Source organism: Myodes glareolus, chromosome 9 (assembly GCF_982192425.1).
Source record: "Myodes glareolus chromosome 9, mMyoGla1.1, whole genome shotgun sequence".
Classification (NCBI taxonomy): Eukaryota; Metazoa; Chordata; class Mammalia; order Rodentia; family Cricetidae; genus Myodes; species Myodes glareolus.
The window spans coordinates 38,393,412-38,414,673 of NC_142034.1; the positions used below are offsets into that span (position 1 = coordinate 38,393,412).

Here is a 21,262-nt window from a genome sequence, read left to right on the forward strand (position 1 = left end):
ATAGGAAAGGAACTTCATCTGTCAACAGTATTGGGAAATAGAAGGCAGACTGAAAGAGGAAACCATTGATACCATGAGTGAAACAAACAAATGAATCACACATCAAGCAAGTCTTACATATGGTGCTCACTAGAAACTGAGATTCTGAGCTGTATTAACTCAGAAATGCTATTATCCTGATTTCTAGGATCACCAAGTACACTTATCAAAGGAGCAAGTTTGTGAGGCACCTTTTCTATTTGCCTATTACTAGACAGGAAAAAGACAAAGGGTTCCAGAAAACATTTAAACAGAACCCCCTCTAAATAAGCTGACAGGCTGTGTTTGTGGCAAACATAGGGTTAAACATCTTTTTCACTTGATGGAACCCCATGGGAAATATATACATGATTCAGTTTTCCTCTACCACTGTGCTCGTGGGCCAGAACAGCTAAGGTTGGCAGAACTGAACCAAGCTTACATTCTAAGGGAAGACCAAGGGCTTACAAAAGCATACTCTTCCCCTCCACCACACACACATTTAAATAGAGCTATAAGTCTATAATTTGTTTTAGTTACATAGTATTTTAAAGGGAGAGAAAAATGTAAGATTATAAACATTTTTCCATGTAGCATCTACAAAGAATTTGCCATCAACTTGTCACTGCTTTAGCATTTTGTGGATTTAGTCCAATCAGAATTGCTATCCTCTCAAACTTGCATGTGACCTTGCTTGGCTGAGGAAGCAGAGAAATGCAAAACAAATATTAAAGTATCAACTGCATATACAGACTTGGAAATTTCTCTCAAAGCTCAATGTAACAAGACTTAATATGTTTTTCCAATGATAATCTTACAAGTATAAAATAAAATGACTTTTAAATCATAATACTTAAAGAAAAATAGTTAACAAACTGATGAAACATGAGATCAGCTATTTCTGGATTTTTATTCCTCTAAAAAGAGAAGCAAATTAGAGAAACTAAAAATTGAAAATACTGTGAACAATTTGCCCGGCTAAGAAGAGTAACCTTAAGGGTTTCTCCTCTGAAAGCCCCAGCTCTAATGAGAACTCAGCAAGACGTTGCCAGCAATGCTAAACATCAGCTGACACACTCCCTCTCATGCAGAGCTCAATGTGGTCTTTGCCACACTGACACTTTTGGAACAGCTGAAGACATGTTTTCCCAACAGAAAGAGCAGCTCAGTATGTCCAAGAGGAAGCTGAGGACTCCCTAGTAGAAGATAACACATTAGCTTGTTGACTGTAGTATCGTTTTTACCTTGTTTCACTATTTTATGTTACTGGGGGAGGGTGTTTTTAATTGGAAAAGAAACTAAATATACGGTACCTGTTTAGCGTGGGGATGTTCCCTCTGTAATTAAACAACCACAGTTAGTTACTGATAGGTTAGTGAAAGCCATAATAAAAGAATTGTCAGAGTAGATACAGACCAGTCACTAGGAGCTCCAGTTTAACAACTCTGGTATCAGCAAATGTAATTAAGTGCTCATTACCCTTCAATCCCCATGGTGCCTCCAAAGAGGCATCCTCCTGACCTACCTCACCACAGCAGCTGTTCAGGAAAGGGTCCAGATGTATTTACCATGGATTTTTTTTAAAAAAGATTTATTTATTATGTATACAGTGTTCTTTCTGCATGTATTCCTAAAGGCCAGAAGAGGGCACCAGATCTCATTACAGATGGCTATGAGCTACCATATGGTTGCTGGGAATTGAACTCAGGACCTCTGGAAGAACAGGCAGTGCTCTTAAGCACTAAGCCATCTCTCCAGTCCCAGATTTTTTTTTTTCTAAATAACTCTCATTACAAAAAAATAATGTTGAAAAAAAATAATGTTGAGTAGAGGTAAAACATGGACTAGTAACTATATTATATCGTACATTAAAACATGAAATATGATCCCTGACAAAATTTCTAAATTATTCCTTGCTCCTATTATAAAGGCACAATAAGATGTTGGTTCCATAGCTCCTACTGCCTTATTGCTTTTCTGGAATATGTAATGGATCTACAATCTCCTCTAAGGAAATCTATTGATGCAGACACCCTGAAATTCAGCCACCTCTTCCTTTCTAAAAGGCACCAGGTTTCTTAGGGCAAAGGAGTTTATGAGTACTGAAAATCCTGAGGAACCTAAGTTATACTACTAGTGTGATAAAACTTGCTACAATTAATACTCTTTAATTAAATGAGTTTAGGATAACTATTTTTAATTGTTATTAGTTTGAAAACTCTAGGCCTTTCATAAATAAAACTGTACCTAACTTTGACTAGTTTTAACTTCCTTATAAAGAACGTGGCAAATTCATGAAAGATTGTGGCAGGTGGTGGCGGTGCACATCTTTAATCCCAGAATTAGGGAAGCAGAAGTGGTCGGATCTCTGAGTTCAAGGCCAGCCTGGTCTACAGAGTGAGTTACAGGATAAGCCAGGGACACACAGAGAAAGCCTGTCTTGAAAAAAACAAGCAAACAAGCAAACAAACAGACTGAATAATACAAAGGGGGAAAAAGGCAAGACTCTTGAATTCTCTTTGGTATTTGAAAGTATTTCTCAGAATTTTGATATCAGATGTTTGCAAACAGAAAAATGAATCAAACAAAACCTCTTACTTTCAAAGAGGTTAAAGTTAAAGTAGCAAAGGGATATCAGCCACAATTTAGGGGCACTGTAAGGGGGTTTGACTGGTTGCTTTCTTAACCCTCTTACATTCTTTTAACAGCACAGAATCATTATTAGGGGTTTCTGGCACAGAAAAGTCTTAATGGGCAGAACATACCAGGTAGAGCTGCTGATGTGTGGGAAGGATTAAAGAAGGAAAATGATGCACTTTCCAAGGCAATGAAAGGAGCAAGGTAGACTGAACTGGCCATATAAATAAAAGGCTATGACATATCACTGCATACAAACTGTACACCTTGTGTGATTTGTGAGCAGTGATGTTCTTTGTATCAAACCTGTGTCAGGGCGAGCTCATAAGACAACAAGAGCTACTTGAAGTGCAAAACTCTTTACTGTCTGGATTCCATGAGCTCTCACTTAGGAAAATGGGCTTTATTTATGAGAGATTCTTAATTACAATGCACTTGGACCTCATGAATACAGGAAATGCACAGATTCTACAGTAAAGCTGGGTATAACTGAACAGAAAACTTAGTAGATGGTCAAAAAAAAAAATACAGAAGCGCTTTAACTCTTTTAACTCTTTTGTTTTACTCTAAACAATGAGACCACCAGCACAGTGGTTCTCTTACTAGGAAGAGAGAAAAAACCTACAACCAAAGCAATCTCTGACTCCATTCATCTAGGTTTGCAGAGTTTCAGAACCAGCACAATGTCAGCTGTTAACCAAATTCTTAAACTAATAAAATGGACTCACTACTTCTGTAGCTACCCTAGTCCCTCAGGGCATCTTCACAGATGAAGGCTGAGTTTCTAGAAGGTCTAAATTAAAAAGCACATCAACCAAAAGCTAGTCTCCACCAGAAATTTTCAAGTTCTCATAGGGAACGTTCTGTTGCTTTGTCATAGGAAATACTTATTACACAGTGGGGCAAAAGGGGGGGGCAAAACCTCCCAATATTGTCATTTAATTAAAAGAACGGTTCCAAATCAAATCAATCATCCTCATTGGTAGAGTAAGAATTTAGGGATCATAAAAAAGATGAATGAGATGAAAAGACAAACTATCTTTTAACAGGCCAAATGCTTAGTCATATCATTAAGGATTATTTGTTCAGGAGCTGCTATCAGAGCAGTTAAGAATTTGATCAGCATCAATATAGACTTTAAAGGACAATAGAAGTTTTGTGCCTCAGGAAACTCTTGACATTAAGTTACTTCTCATTTTATTAAACCAACAGCCTAGAATAGCTACGGAGCCTGTATGAATGCAAAGTAAAGAGTTCTAGCTGAGTCCTCTTTAATTTGATAAACACTGACTTCTCTGACAGTTTCAAGTTCTTATACAACCCCATACATCCGAATTTCATTTTGCTTGATTTTAGATAGCCCCTACATAGATCTAGTACCATATAAAAATGTTCCTGGTTATTTTGCCTTCTAACTGAAAGAAAAAGAAAAAAAAGAACCCTATATAAAAATGAAAGGGATGCATGCAAATCAGCAGTGGTTATATCAAGCTGTGACTGAGAGTTAGTACAGGGCAAATCTTTTGAAATCAAGCAACAAAGCAGAAACAGAAGAGGTCGGCTGAGTAACCTACTAGCAGTCAGTAACAACAGTACCACAGGAGAAAGAGCAATCTAACTGGCTGTGACCAGTGGTGGTCTCCTCATGTGACTGTATTTCAGCAGAAGAATCCAAATCAAGAACTGTAAAATATGTCTGAACCACAAATTTCCCTTGGTGTCCCTCCCCAATCTCCTCACAGTTCAGATGCCCTGATTCCACAGCAAAGCTTCAGTTTACAATAAAATGATCATTGCCTCATTCATTTGCAGCCTCTTCAAAGCCCCTTCTTTGCTCTGATGGAAGATTGTGCTCTTCCTGAAACAGGAACGCCAACAGGGTTACAATACATTACTGCTGCCTGCTGTATAATTAGCTACAAATCCACAGCACAAAACTACAGGGATTTACAGATGCCCTGGATTCTGCTTTTCCTTCCCCCTAGAACCAGCTAGTCTTCCCTGACAAGAAGACCTTGGGCTACACTAATGATATATTGAGAGTTTTAAACTCAACTCTCCAATCTTACAAGTCCTGAGTGCCAAAATAATACAGCAGGGGCTAGAAGCTGAGCCACGAACACAGGAAAGCACTTTGGTAAGCACTTAAACCTGCTGAGAATCTTCTCTTCTGCCAGATGCTTGCATCTTATCAACAGACTACCCTGAATGAAGAAAGCAAGCACCGTAGGATTATATTTATTTATAGCTCATTCTAGCCTGCTAACTGCAATCAAGTGCTCCCACTACTAAAATTGCCACAAGTTAGATGACTTTTGAGTGTCTCAATACTATCCAAAAGAGGGTTCTAATCTCTTGATGTCAAAGATTATCAACATTCTCAAGAATAAAAGTAGGCTGCTGATTAGTCAGTCACATGATAGACTTTTCATTTCTAACTTTCTTCACAAATAAAAAGAAGGTCTAAAGACCACTGACCAACAACTAAAAACCGAAGGTGCCAAACCACTAAACCTAGCTATGAACAAAAACAAAACGTGTTATCGGGAAAGAACACAGCCAACCTCTTCTGAATGTAAGGCATGAGAAAAGCAAAGTACTTGAGCTAAAGCGCTCAAACACAGAAGGCCAGATTTACAGGGAACAAACACCAAAGAAGGTGCAATGCAACCCAACTTAACTAAAGCATGGATTTTTATCTATGAAATAGGTAGAAACACTCAAGGTTCCATTATGAAATACGCATGGAAATATATAGCAAGTATATATACACCTTCATCACCAGCATCATCTTTCATACTTAAGTGAATCATGAAATAAGTTTTAAAAACTGCCTAAGTTAACTACTGTGTGTTACATACAAAATTTATTAAGTTTTGTACTCCCAGACTGTCAATAATATAGAGCCAAATGTAGTCATAGAATTTACATCATAATGTGCTTTAGATAGATTTGTATAACATAGATATATTGTAGAATTTTCACTACACAGAGTAACTGAAAAACTTGTTTCTACATTATTCTAAGACATTTAATATGTTCAAGGTTAGATGAAATCCTAATATCAAACCATCTAACAAACCTTCAAAAATAAAGGCATTAGGATAATGGTTCAGTATAACAAGGTTTTGGCATTTTTAGTACTAGTGAATGATACTATTGTTTCAGAAGTGGAAAGGGGTAGGGATGGGAATGGGGTGAGGTGGAGGGAAGACAGATAGAAACAGACCTTAAGCCTTAATGAGAAAAATGGCAAATGATAAAGCCTGAGCTCTAGAATCAATCCAAGTCAAAAACTAGTTGAACTCAAAGAGCTGGGCTCATAGACTCTGAAAACTAAGAATTAGTTTCCTGAAGTAGAGAAGCTGTCCCAACTATACCTACATAAGAAAATGATTGAGGAATCTTACATACATCTCCCTCAAGGATAACTGCTAACTGGATACAATTCACAGTTTAAAACTGATTCTTGGAAAATGAAAGTTATACATAATAGCAAATAAAATCTAAATCCTAAGGTTTTCTTTTTTTTTTTTTTTAAAGGAAATATACGAAAATAGATGTACCACAGGTCCCTAATTACCCTTTAGCTACTAGTCAAGTAAAGGGAATAAGAAGAAAAAGGTAACTCTAGACCAGGGATGTCTGAATAAACAGGGTGCTCTGATGAGCAACACAAAGGAAGCCAAGTAAGCTGAAACTACAGTTCCCAGAGAAAACCAGGCAACTTTAAGTTCAAGAAGAAAATGACACACCAAAAAAAGAATGCCTAGTAAGGATGAGGGAGGAAATCACAGAGATTAGCAAAGAACTAGCATTCTATTTAAAACAAAGAAAATCACTGAGGGAACCAGAGAGATGGCTTGGAGGCTGTTCCAGAGAAATGCAGCTTGATTCCTCAGCACCCACATGGTGCCTCACAACCATTTATAACTCCAGTTTCTGGAGACCCAATGCCCTCTCCTGGCCTCTGAGGACACCAGGCATGGGCATGGGACATGATGCAGACATATATTCAGGCAAAACATATAAATAAAATAAAAATAAATAGAATACTAAAGAAAAGCCTTGTGAAAACATTGTAAGTTAATTAACCAAGTGTACTAAAAAGAAACCTCTTGTTTAGAGCTGCCCTACTCATTAGCAAATGTGCTTTTGCCTATGTTTCAACGATCTAATCAAGTATAACAAATATAAATCTAATAAAACATAGGCCTTCAATACAAAAGGCATCTGAAGCATTTTCCTGAACAAACAACAACAAAACCCACTGCTGCTGTCAGGTTACAGACAAAGAACCATGTTCTATTCCAACCTATGGGGGTCAAATCAATAGTGGGAATTCTAGCAGGTTTTGTTAGCTATGAGAGTTTACAAAGACATTCCTAACACCGTGCTGAATAATTTTAGTCAAGGACTAGGAAAGAAAATGCAGAAGTAACTGGTTAAATAAGATGTTGTTTTTAAGCCAGCATGTCTGTAATCCTTTCATTTAGGAAGTGAAGACAGGAGGATCTAGAATTCAAAGTCATTCTTAGATACATAGTAAGTTCCAGACCGACCTAGGCTGTATTTTAAGGCCTTGTTTCAAAAAGATACCTGCCACTCAAAAAAGTATTTTCTTCCCAAAGAATTTTTTATTTATTAACTCCAGTTGGGAGAAAAGGTTTAATCTGCTTTGCATTGGAATGTGATTCTACATTCTCTATTTTAACAGAGCAATTATTGAAGTACGTGTAAAGTGTTATAATATAATTCTGTATCTGGTGTGGTACTTCCTATAACTACTAAGAATAGCAACGTAAGAAGTGTTTTCCCCCTCTCTCTCCTAAGGACAAGACCATGAATATAAAATAAAAGGACTCAATATAATTGTCCTAATTAAATTTTGGCCTAGATTTGAGCTGAACAGTATGACAGTAACTACCTATGTATGGTCAGGGAGTGCTAGACAAGTAGCTAATCTATATTGAAGTATGTTATATATTTAAAATTAACTGAATTTCAAGGACTAAATATGAATAAGAAAACAAAATATTACAATAATATTTTTTATTATATATTAAAAAGATATTTCATTTTATTGATTTTAATGACACATTATTACAATCGTTTCTTTTTATACTTTCAAAAGTAGCAAATGGGAAATTTAAATATGTGGCTTACATTAGATTCTACTACACCGTGTTGAACTATTAGAGGAACTTTACAGTCACTGAAAGGACTTTAATCCAAAATAAATCAGGAATAGGATACCAGGATACCAATATGTGTTTTTTTTTAAAGGTACTGTTTAAAGAATTTTGATAATCCTTAGAACACAATGAAAGAAAAAATAGTGGAATTATAAAAATTAGCTAAGAATTTTTAAAAGGGGAACAGGTTTATTGAGGAAAAATAGCCGTTTTCTCAGTTGCCAGCAAAAAGACTCCAAATTCTCGGTTTCCCAAGCAATGGGAGCGTATTTTGCTATTTATGCCTCCCATGCATCCCATATGAGCTTATGCTAAGAGGTGACATGACTCCAGACAGAAACTGGTCAGTCACTAGAAATACCAACTATGTGGTCAAAGGGTTAGTGATTTGTGCTATCCTGACCTCTGGGGAGGAAAGAATGAGTACATTCACATGGCTTATGATTTGTTCCATCATGCTTATAAAATAAAATCCTGATAAAAACCCAACACAAGATTGTTGGGAGTTTCCTGACTGGTGAACACACAGATGTGCCTTGATTCTACAGAGGAAGAACAATGACACTGGATTTGAAGTTCTCCCAGACTTTCTCCACAGGTTTCATTTTCCTAGTCCTGATCTTTAGACTTTATAATAAAACTAAAGCAAAGCACAGTGAGGTACAACCATAAACGTAGCACTCAGGAAACTGAGGTAGAGGGGCTGTGAATTGAGGGGGCAGCCTGAATGACATAAGCTTTGACAGAGCTGCAAATAAAACTGTGGTGCTTAGGTTCTGTAAAATTATTAAACTGAGGAAACTGTAGAGAGCACCACCACCACCTTTGCAGTCCACTGAATAGAAATATGGGAGGCCTACGTATGTTCCATGGAAGGCCACATGCTTGCTAGATAGTATCTGATCAAATCTGATATGGGTGGAATCAAAATTGAATTGTAATCCATCAATTGGAACCAGAATAAGGATATAATTCCAAAAATATTTGTAAGCAAATATAAAATCCTATCAAATATAAAATCAAATAGCAAATCTATAACTTTCTGAATAAGCTATTCTCTGAAATTGAATATATCATTCTGGGGTCAAATGAGAGAGGGAGAGAGAGAGAGAGAGAGAGAGAGAGAGAGAGAGAGAGAGAGAGAGAGAGAGAGAGAGGCTTTAGAGCTTAAATTAATTTACACATTTTATAGATTTGTGTGTGTGTGCACATGCATGCTCGGGTGTGAACATACACACATTCTTGCCTGTCTCTCCCTCTCTAGTATGGGGTTACAAAAGCATTCCTTGTACCTGGCTTTCACATGGGTGCTGGGAATCTAAACTTAGGTCCTCATCTTTGTGTGATAAGTGTTTTACTGACTAAGCATCTCTCCAGCAGATATTTACAATTTTCACAAAGATTATTTACCTTTATTTTGCATTTGTCTTCACTTGCACATCTATATAAACACTATTTCTACTAATAATGATAACATTCCAGAAACTTTACAATTACACACATAATCAATGGAACCTTTAGAACCTATAGATTACATTTCTTTTCAAACCTGGCCTTAATTCATGGGGCTATATACATTATGGCTGTTAAGAACATTTTGAAGCCATATCAGCACTAACCAAGAAGAACTTCCTTCATGTATAAAGGTGAATGAGGCTTCTAAACAAAACAGTTAAGCATTACTTTCAATTTCTAGTCAAATTTGTTTTCATCAAACTAAACAAATAGCCTCAAAATTTAAAAGACAGTGCCAGAGAGACAACTCCTGCAAGATATCTTCACATGTATACATACAGATAACACATACACACACACAAATGTAAAAAGAAAAAAGTAAGACAGGGTGAGAGCAATTCACAAAGACAAGGGGAGCAATGTGGAAGGAAGTCATCAGAATGTGCCCTGCAGGCTGACTACAAATCACTGCCCACAAGAAACAGGCAGGAGAAAGCAGGAAGAAAGGGAGGTTGTCTTGAGAATTACAGAGAATTAAGTATAGCATGTAGTTCTCTACAATTATTCAAGGAATGCTGGATAAGAAATACCTAGTGCCAAGTCCATATGTGCCACAAGTACTTCGCTGCTTGATGAAGGACAACCATTCGTTTCTAGAAAATGAGATTCTGAAATCCATGGAGGCAAAAACGCACTGAGATGCTTGCTAAATCAAGGATATATGCTTTTCTCTGCCAGCCACAAGATAATTTTTGAGGTGGAAAAGTAAAAGGATCTTCTGAGACAAAGAAGAGACATACTTTTCCTGAAGATGCCTCTGTTATCAGTCGACCTCTGCTGGATCAACAGTGGCATCCAGTGGCCAAAAGTCTCAGCACAGACTTCTTTGTCTCCAGAAAGGCTCTATTGCTTTGGGTGAAGTGGCAATTCAGAACAAAACCATTTCTGATGTCTATAACTAAGGATCCCCAAAGACATAGTGGTTTGTAATACCACGCAAAGAACCAAAGGCAATAAAGAAGAAATGGAGAGAAGCAGAGTACGATTGGCTGTGGTATTCATATTTCCTGTGGTGTTACTAAAACACAGGAGGGAATGGACATGTGTGGCTTGGAAATCTTAGAATTTCACTGTCACAGAATATGTTTAAATGGGTATATAAATAAATTATTTCATTTTAAACCCAAAGCAAAACCAAATTTACATATGCACATTTTAAAGGTCATGAGAAGAGATGAACAATGAGACTAGACGGCCAATTAAGTAACTGATCTATATTTAAAAAGTTTGGCTCTCAAGGGTGAATACAAAAGAAAAAAAGAGAAAAAAACCTGACTGATTTACAACTGTTAAATTCGAGTGTTAGTGGCAGAAGGAAACTGGTTCAGGTAGATTAACCCTAGTTAGCACATGACAAAGCAGAACTTGCACACAGCATTCTTGTCTGTTTCAACTGATGTCTTAATTTAGAGTATGTGTTGGAGTTGGTCTGGCAAGTCAAATGTTCATGTGAGAAAGGAAAGAAGGAATCAAAAGGAGGGAAGAAAGAAAAAAATGGAGGGAGGTGGGAGAATGGTCTTTAATTACATATACAAACAAGAATGAAGAGAATAACCCTAACCACCTAGAAACATGCTGCGTCTCCCCAGAAGATACAGGCATCAAAAAGCTCTTCTCTCAGTTCAAATCTGTCCATAGTTTATTTACATTTCTTGCTGCAAGTATCAAGGAATTGTCATTTAACACTCCCCTTGACTATGTCTTAGGCCACTGGCTAGTTCAGGTGTATGTACCAGCTCAAGCTCACCTGTTTGGATGAGATGTGGGCAGCATGAACTGAAATTCCACCACGCAGGTGTTGTCCTTAAGCTGGCGGTGTTGTACACTGTTAAGTTCATAGGCAATATAAGCCCTTCGAACATATACCTGGTTAAAAAATAATCCCTGGTAAATATACTTCAAAAACAGAAATGAAGAGGATTGTTGGAACAAGGAAATGTCTTGAAAAGAGATGGCAGTTTGCCCTGAGAGGCCCAAGGCCCTGAACATAATACCTTGTTTTAATTGTTAAAGCTGGAGTTTCAGTGCTTCACCCATGACTGTAATACAGTGAAATAAAATGAAGCTGCTAGGTATATGATAAACCTTTCACAATAACCTACATGCTGGAGGTTTCCACTTTAGCAAGAGAACATACAAAATCATGACTACTAATTCATTAGCATAACAGAAATCAAGCAGTTAGAAAAGCAAGAGGTGCTTATTCTAGGCTACTTTGGGGAATAAAGAGGGAAAACAGGAAGTCAAGGTCAAGTTCAACTTTTTATCTATCTTGTACCACTACCACCACTGCCAATCTTACTGCCTCCAATCAGTTCTGAAGGATTTCCATACTCAACTACATGAAAAAGCAGTGAGGCATAATGTGACAAGTAATATCTCAAACCCACTAACTCTATCCAATAGTTAAAGAAACAGCAACAGAGTATATCTCAGCAAAGACCAGCAGTCCACACTCCCAGACTTCATATTCAATTTGCCATGCACATAACATGCTACATGAGGTTCTATCAGCAGGTGAGGCATATGAGGAGGCATTTCATTAAATGACATGAAAGCCTGGAAAAACACCAAGATATTTCAAATATTTGATATTTACTGAGTAGGATACTTTACACTTTACCCACGGAATACAAATAAAAAAATAACCCAAAAAGCTAACAACAGACTATGTGATGTTCTATTACATGAAATCACTGAAAACACTTCTCCCTCTCATTTTCAAAATATATCTACTTTGCTATGTTAAGGAAGCATTCAGGATTTGCAATTTTTGTGTTTAATGAGGTGGTATGCTGTGGTGTAACAGAAAAGTCTTTGGAGTCAGACTGTCCCAAGTTCAAATAAATCTGTATTTTCTGGGCAAGTCACCTCACCTCAAAGTCTCGCTTTTTTTTTTTTTAATGTTATATAGAACTATAGGATTAGATGGAAAAGTAATGCACCTAAACCACAGTTCATTAGACACTATATAACTAACATTTGGCTCAAACCACAAAATGGTAAGGTATATTAGGTGGATCAACTCACTTATGCTGTGAGTCTTAATTTATTATGAAATAGGAAAATTCAAATATCTGGAACACAGACTATTTAAAAATCTGGCAGTTTTCTCCCTGTTATTAGACCTGGGAGCTGGTAATTAATGCAGATAAAACAGCAGGTAAAAATACCCAAGTAAGCATTTAGTATTCCAGAAGGAAAGACCAAGAGAAAAGAAGGGGCATGACATCAATCAGACAGAAAACTCCAGCAAACCCATAGAGAGGGTTGTACCACAAACCAGAATACTCACCTCCAGAGCTGCCATCCTCACCACCTGGTTGCTGTGGTAAAAAAAGTTTGGTAGGACATCGAAAATAGATGTTTCCGAAAGGATGAGTTTCTGAAAGGCAAAGGATATCGACATACTCACTGAGACCTAAAAATTCTACTGGTGAATGCCATCTATGAACGTAATGGTTTTGGAGAACATAATAATACCTTGTCCCACAGGTTTGCCTTAAGGATTAGATGGGTTAAGAAATCCAAAATTCTTAGAATGTTTATCAAAATGTATCAATAATATGCCAATATAAGTGCTTATGAACATTATCATTTTATACCTCTATTTGTACTTTCTCAATACGGCCTAATACCCCACTATTAGAAATTCCAGGTTTGAAGGCTAATAGAAACCCCAGATTTCCACTATGAACCACAGAACAAAATCTACCTCTTTCCGCTTCTAGATTCCCTAGGAGGAAAGCCTACAGGAAGTATGAAGATTCCTTTGGCCAATTAACAATGGTACCCTGGTTTCCAAGGAGGAGAATACAAAGGCACCCCTGAGAAAATGATGTTATTTAAAAATAGTTGAAGTCCTTCATTTGTAGCAAAATTATTCAATAATCTTATAAAATTGGCTCTTTATAAAATGTAATAGTAAGCATTAAAATAAAATTAAAATTAAATGATATTTAAATAGTTTTGTCTCCAGAAAAGTAACAGTCATCTACATATGCATCTAATTCAAGCATCAGAAATCAAATAACGTTGCCAATTAATTCTGGTGTAGAATGCTTTCAAAAGATAGAAACTTCAATAGGACACTTCTATCAAAAAAGGCCCATTTGATTTTTAAAGCTGATTTATAAACATGCTCTTAAGACTAGAGAGGGAGGAGGAGGTGGGGAGAGGGAGGGAAAAGGGAGGCAGGGAGGAGGTGGAAATTTTTAATAAATAAATTAATTAATTAAAAAAACAAACATAAATAATTTTTAAAATTCAAGGAATAAAATTTCGTTACATAGAAGTCAAATTAATTTATTAAATCTTTAACTGAAATATGCTTATGGAAATAAAAGGAACATGAGTGTGAAGTGATAGGTGGGGCTATTATAAATACCTGCAGATTCTCAATGCAAAACTGGTGTCCATACATGTCAATGGCTGATAAGAAGATAGACTCTACTTGGTTATGGCGGAGCTCATATGATGGCAAATGGGAAGCAATAAGAACCTAGAGTGAAGGCAAACAAGAGGCATAAGTTCCTAAGGGAGTGATTATTCTAGGCTCATATTAGGTCGCCTGATACAAAAGCAATAAATATAAATCTGTAAATTCAGACATCAAAGATAAAACAGAGAACAAATAAAACAATGTCTAGGTACTGTAGTATAATGTCAATGCCACCAAATACTGAATCTCAGTTGCTTCTCACCATGATGTGCGTTGTGGACAATATCCCACAGAGGTAGGGGGAGGGAGAGCAAACAACTTCAATCAAGTTCCATTAGTGCATGTGATTTACCTTTGCAAAGCTGCTAGTCCTGGGGACTGCATGACTAGCTGTTACTTGGGAATCAGGTCTGGCAGGGAACAACTGTGGGGAAGGTGGATGCAGTATAGCTAGCCTTTTGCAACTTTGTAGTAGAAAGAGAAGAAAAGCTGCTTTGACAGCCCCAGGTACTCAGTGCCAAAAAGAAGGCATCAGGAGCTAACACCGACACATGTGAGGGGCAGAACGTAAAAGCAGTGTCACAAACAAACAGGGAGTCAGTAGGACCTGAATATCCTCAGCAGGTCACTGAGAGGTTCAATAACTTTGAGGAGTTCAGTGACATGGATACAATTGTAGAGAAAGCAGAAGGTCACTGAGCAGCTTCAAATGCTGTGTCCTTGTCAATGCCCATGCAATGAAAACACAAAGGGAGTGCGAACTCTCAGCTTCCCTGCAGAAACCTTTTGGAATGGAAATGAGGACTACAGGGTGAAGCTAACTGGACTTCTCTGGGGTTGTTCTGATTGCTAGTGCTGAAGATTCATGACATTATCTTTCTGCTTTCCACACCTGATTATTTTCTATATACTTACAACTTTTCATCTGTCTCTAAGCTCCCTATGGGAAGTAAAACATACTGAGTTCATTTTGTTCCCTCAGTTTCCTTTCCTACACCTGACCCTGGTTTGTTACTACAGTGAGGGCTGGCAGAGAAGATAGAGGACAATACCAGTATTTTATAAAGTAAGAAACCCAACAATAACCATGTCCTTTGTCTTTAAAAAAAATACTTTATCAGATGAAAACATTGCATTATTGTGGTGAAAGTGCACTGTGTCTAAAACTGTGCAAACGATGAGAAATATCACTCTTCCAAGATAACCAACAAATGTTCTTACCTGACGAGCCCGCAGCGCCACTTTAGCATTGGTGGTCTTGCTGAGTTGAGTTAGGTCTGTGAGGATATTTAGCAGCTCATCCGTAAGTGTAGGGTCCCGTCCACACAACTGATCCTAAGTGTTTATGTGCAAAGGAACACATAAATTTATATTATAAAACAACTCTGCTAGACAGAATCTAAAACAGGGAAAGGAAACACCTCTACTGCTGAGCTGCATCTTAAGCACTGTTCTCCTTCCTTCTCCTCTTGATCATCAGCCATTGCTGGAGGAATTTCTGTACCATAGTTACCTTCCCTCATATAGGGATACTCTTTATCCCTGTACAGACCTTTATCACAGAAGTACAAGTGAAAACATGGGACTGGAGCATGGCTCCACACCTAAGAGCACTTGCTGCTCTTGCAAGTGCACAAGGATCCAGGTTTGATTTCTAGAACCCACATAGTGACTCTAAACCATTTTTAACTCCAATTCCTAGGGATCTGACACCCTCTTCTGGACTAAGAGAATACCAGACATGCATGTAGACAAAAATAGTCATAGACAATAAAAATAAATCTAAAATATTATTTTTTAAAAAAGGCATAGGACATTTGGCCTCTGAAAGAGACATGTATTTCCCAAAACACATTTTCCAAAACCTGCAATACTTTCTAGGTCACAAGGCAAAAAATACTTTTGGAATATTCAATACCATTATGCTAGGAAGAAGGCTTCTCAAACTTTCTCCCCACTTGACCTTCTGGCTCAAATTATGTGAGAAAATGATATCTAACCCTAGATTCTCACTATACAATCAACACCCAGTGGTTTGTTTCCCACACATCCTAGGCATAAGCAAAAAAGGGAAACTGAAACTCAATCTCATCTTTTACAAATAAGTAATAAGCAAAACAGAACCTTAGCAGATATGCACATCAGCGAGACAAGACCATAAGAAGATAAAAAGCAAAAACATAGTAAGAGCGGGTAGAGAGACCAAGATAAGTTCCTCTATCCTAACCCCTCCTTTCCTAACACCCCTATAATGTATAAACACATTGCTGTCTGAGTTATTTACTTCAATCATGAGAACAGTCCTCTAAAACTTCTCAAAACATACAAGCATTCTAGGTCAAATAATTTGCAAACATTGCAAATAACTAGGCTACGGGCCAACAGCTACAAAAATCAATGAAATAAAGCCATTCACTTCTCCAACCTGCAGCATTTTTTGGATAGGAAACAAGCCCTTTGAAAGCAACTTAGGTTGAGGAAAAATTAAGTTATCCTTTTGCTTAACTACAGATCCTATTCTAACTTGAAAAACAAAACCAAATGAAATATACAAAGTCACATTTCTTTTCATGAGAGAGAGGAAATGAGAAAGAAGGTAGGGGAAAAACAGCATCTGTTTTAAAAAGGGGGGTGAGAGAAAATATGAAAATTTAGTGAAAAAACAAACATGAAGTAATTACTTATTCCCAAGTACAGGTTGACAATCTTCCTGGGCTCCCCATGACACAGCATAAAAACCAGACCTTCTCAGAAGCCAAAATCAAATATAGTTTGGATGGAACTCCATTTGCATTAGTTTTTCTTAACTTAGAAGTTTTCCATTCAAATATTTGTAAATATAGACAGTTGTGAGTTGACAAATGAGTACTGGGAACTGAACTTGGTCCTGTACAAGAGTAGCAAATGCTCTTAACAATTGAGCCTCTTCAATCCTCAAGTATTATTTTCTCCAATGTCGGTGAAAATGGAAAAAAGATTAGCAATAATAAATAATGTGGGGAGTAACTTTTCAACATTCTTTTGGCCTTGATCCAGACAGTGTTAAGATTCTGAAGGAACAATCAGTGTTCTTCAGAATCGCTCATGCTATGTGCCAACATTCAGCAGGGTACTAACAGCCCTAGACACACTCTGTCTAAGCTTCCTTTGGACAACTGGACAGACCAAGATTGCCACTCCATTCTGTTAAATTTCATTAACAATGCCATCAGAGGGCAACCATGTCGACAGATGTGTTTCTGTCACACACACACACACACACACACACACACACACACACACACACACACTAAAAAAAAAAAACCCTAAAACCAACAACAAAAATGTTCCTTTAAATAACCTATCAGCTAACTTTAAGTCATTTGCTGAAACTATTGACCACCTCTGGTCAGAACTTTACAACATAGTTATTTCTAGCTTTTATTCTCCTCCTAGATGTTTGCTAAGAAATATTTTAGATTTTCAGAAATAAAGTAAATAAGCTTAAAGTAGCAATCCATGGCCAAATTTACACAACTAGTAAATAGAAAAGCCCAACAGAATTAAATATAATTTTAGCATCGTAGGTAATAGGTGCTCCAAAAGAGGCAATTCAAAATAGAAGGAATATATAATACCCTCAAAACATTAACTAGTTACCATTTAGCTGAGTAAGGTTTCCTCCTGAGAAAGATGTTATAAGTTTATCAATCAGTTGCTTTTATTCAGTGTGATTTGTTAGCTTTAAGTGTCAACTTGACAAAATTTAGAAACACCTGGGAAGAGTTTCTCAATGTGGATTTGCCTATGGGCATATCTGTGGGGAGTTGTCTTAATTAATATGGGAAGACCAAGCCCATGATGGGTAGCACAATTCCCTAGACAGGGTACTCTGAACTGTGCAAAAGTGGAGAAATCAAGCTGAGCACAGGCAAGCAAGTGAGCATGTATGTATTTCTTTCTCTTGCTCTTGACTGTAGATCTGATGTGACTAGCTATTTAAGTTCCTGCCTTGACTTCTCCACAATAATAAAATTTAACCTGGCCTTGAAAGCTAAAAGAAACTCCTTTTACTCTAAGTTACTTTTTGATCAGGTATTTTATCGGAAAACAGAAGTAAAACTGAACATTTATTAAATATGATATTTCTGAGAAAGATTTTGCCTTTTACCTACACAGTGGATAAATTACATGTAGTTATGATAAAAGAGAGAAGGAAAGGAACTGGTCTGCATTTTATAGGCTCTGTGTGAACCAAATCAGAGGCTTCTACATACAGCATGTTTCATGAAAGCAAGTTCTTGTGAACAAAAGCACTGGAGAAGTCTACTCACTAGAAATTTGATTAGCAGTCCTTGGGGCAAGTTACACTATGCAACATATGTTAACAACTGCAAAGGAACACAGCACCTCTCCATTGGTGCAATTTGATTTTCTTGATTCCCTCCTTAAGGTTCAAAGGCCCAGAAGTCATCATCTGGCCCAGCAAAGTACACATCAACATTCTTACTTATAGAAAGCAGAGATTGGAATACCGGGCACATAAACATCAATCAGGAGACCAAAGTAAGCAAAGAAAGGTGACCAGAAGAGAACACAAGCTGGGGGAATTGAAATGCTACCATGTCCCAGTGACATCTGTAAAAGACAATAAGACCTAGACAAAAAGGAATCCAAACAACTAAATGCCTCTTACAAGCTACTATCATGACTACAGATGTGGGGGAAGACACTGTCAAAAAGGAAAATATGCCTGACATTCAGAAATACAAAGATAGGTTGGAAAGGGGCACCAACTGAGGCTTTCCCTTATCTATGAGTCACTGATAGCTGGCTCTGAGCTCAATCATAACAATTAACTTCTTGATATCAAAATTTTTACGATAAGGTGAAAAAATAATATTTGAAAAGAAGTTAGTGATATGCAAGACTATAGATACTATTATGTTTACTAAGTCTTGCTTTTAGAAGAAGTAAAGATGTTAAAATAGAGAAACAGATAAATCTAGATGCCAGAGCTCAGCCTGCTATGAAGAAAGTTGCGCACTATCCATGCAGGTAAGAAATAATCAGGATGACAAGGTAGGGGAAAAACAGCAGCAAGTCAGGGTCCCATTGGCTTCTGGCTGTCCTGACTGGCAAAAGCAGCAAGCAAAGCCTCAAACTGGTTCTCTGACAGGGCCCAACGCCTCTGCAGCACCCCCGTGTAATTACACACTTGAGTGACTGGACTCTGAAGAAAATTGAAGGCCTGAGCTCCGAACAGCTGCCATTTTCTCTCTCCATCACACCAGCGTGATTACTTGAGAAATGAACAGCCCCGGCTCAAAGCTACTCCAGAATTCTCAGAGGAAATATGGCTCCGTGTTCCAATAATGAGATTCTTAAGGCAAGCGTTACTTACAATCACTCCGCAAAAGGAGCGAGCCGAGCCCCTATATCTTACAAATTAGAATTTAAGAAACCCAGCGACAGTCCTGGACGATCATTACTCTTCTGCTGCTCCAAGGATTCTGGGCTTTGGTCTATTTTTAGTGCAGAAAACTGTTAAGTTCTTAAAAAGGTAATCATAATAAGATGAAAAATTTGCCATAATTAGCTTCCTATAAAGGCAAATTCCGGCCCCATTTTGGTCTACACTGACGGATCCTTCGACTTTCTAATCATTACCCTTTTCTGTCAAAAAGTCTTGACTTTCTCCAAGTATAATCCTTGTATTAAAATTTGAAAAAGAAAATAGTATTTCTAAGGGAAAATAAACAGTAAGTTGCTATAAATTATAAATTCTTTGCAGAAAACTATCTCATGGGAAAGTTAAAACAGTACTTTGTGCCAACATTTTCGCCCATCTCAAAGGCCTGGTTTCTTCAAAAGGCAGCCATTCTAGGGTAGCAAAGGTAATGAACTCTCCCTATGACATGTTTTTTAAAGCGGCTACCTAAAAAATGCTATATCTGATACAGCCAACCCGCGTGGCAGATGGCTGAGTGAGTGGCAATGCTGTCAACCTCAGACACGAGGAAGACTGTTTCCTTTCATTCTGAGGGATTACATAAAAAACGGCAATAAAGATTTATAAGGGGGTTTTCCCTTCCATGAAGAAATGATGGAATTAAAAGCATAAGGAATGTTCATTCCACAACGCTGGGAAAGGGAGTTCAGGGATGAACTGCACTTCAGTCCCTGGCAAGGCAAATGTGCAGCAGTAGGTCCTGTCCTCTAAAAGCAGCCCTATTGTTCTCAAACACTGCATACTAGCTCAGCCAGGAAGAACTGGGAGTGGAGACCATGAAAACCTTCAGCTCTGTAAACTTCTACCAGAGGCAAATGTATCTATCTGATTTCAACTTAGTTGCCAGTTTTATTCCTCCTCCCATTTTCTACAAATTTTTGTTATTAGTCAGAAACAGGGACAAAAGAACTGATTCACTGCAATATAATACCCTGAGCATAGATTTTCATGTAAATTAAAGAGGAAAAGGCCAAAGAAGATGTTGAATACATTTAGTTGCTTTCTTGGAGGGGGAGGGAAAGTACTCAATTTCTCATATTTTATTACATTTCAGACACGAGAACCAGTGCTTGCACTGCTGGATGTACACAAGAGTTAATGTGCAGCAGCACTCTGCTTAGAGGAAACTGCATTAGAAAGCTGTCGTCACGCTAACAGAAAGGGCCAGGCATTTACAAGTGGGGAGAAGAGAGCTAAGTTTCTGTACACAGCCTATGCCAAACAATCCCTTCCTAACTGTTGTGCACTGCTTTAGATACAGCAACTACTTATCTGCAGCCCAGGCTCTATTTACCATAATTATAAGACAGCAGCTTTTGTTCTGAGACAGACAGAAATAGACAGACAGACAGACAGACAGACAGACAGACACACACACACACACACACACACACACACACACACACACATTTTGCATAACATCAACCAACCTTACAAGTTCTGGAAACAGCAAAAACAACAAACATGATACTCACAATAAGCATTGTGACCAGAAGATTCTTTTTGGTGACCTGAGCGTGGGAGAAGATGTAGTTCAGTACAGTGTTCATGTCACTTTTGTTTTCTTCTCGAAGGGCAAACACACATTTGTCGTAGTGGCCTGCAAGTGGTAAAGAAAACTGGTCCACACCATGTATCCATGAAGCCTTAGCCTTACATGCTATTGGCTGTTTCTTAATGCCTGTAACATACTTAATAAGCAGTGAGAAGGAACACCTTAAGGAATTTTTTTTCAAGGAATTAGACAGAGCTAGCATGTGGGCCATAAAAGAAGCACTAGACCAGGAGTCATGAGAATCCATGGGATTCCAACACCTGGAACCAAGATCTAGCTCTATTATCAATTCACTATGTCAATTACTTGACCTCTTTGGGTCTTGATTTTATTTAGAAAATAGAAGGGACAGAGATATGTCTTTAAAATAAAGGTGGGAAGAGAATGCCTCCAGTTCCACTTTTTTCTCT

At 37.6% G+C, this 21,262-nt stretch overlaps 1 protein-coding gene across 4 annotated transcripts in view; it reads right to left on the reverse strand.

Annotated features, from left to right (window-relative positions):
* Acaca (acetyl-CoA carboxylase alpha) overlaps positions 1-21,262 on the reverse strand; it is a 261,557-nt gene that overhangs the window by 114,729 nt on the left and 125,566 nt on the right. For 3 of the 4 annotated variants that reach the window (XM_048446705.3, XM_085695587.2, XM_087910162.1), the window contains exons 25-30: positions 20,773-20,897; positions 15,028-15,141; positions 13,753-13,866; positions 12,661-12,750; positions 11,113-11,231; positions 1,332-1,355 (exon numbers count right to left, since the gene is read on the reverse strand). In XM_048446705.3, coding sequence (XP_048302662.2) covers positions 1,332-1,355; positions 11,113-11,231; positions 12,661-12,750; positions 13,753-13,866; positions 15,028-15,141; positions 20,773-20,897 — 586 coding nt within the window. The remainder of the gene's footprint in view (positions 1-1,331; positions 1,356-11,112; positions 11,232-12,660; positions 12,751-13,752; positions 13,867-15,027; positions 15,142-20,772; positions 20,898-21,262) is intronic. The other variant, XM_048446706.3, reaches the window with a different exon arrangement.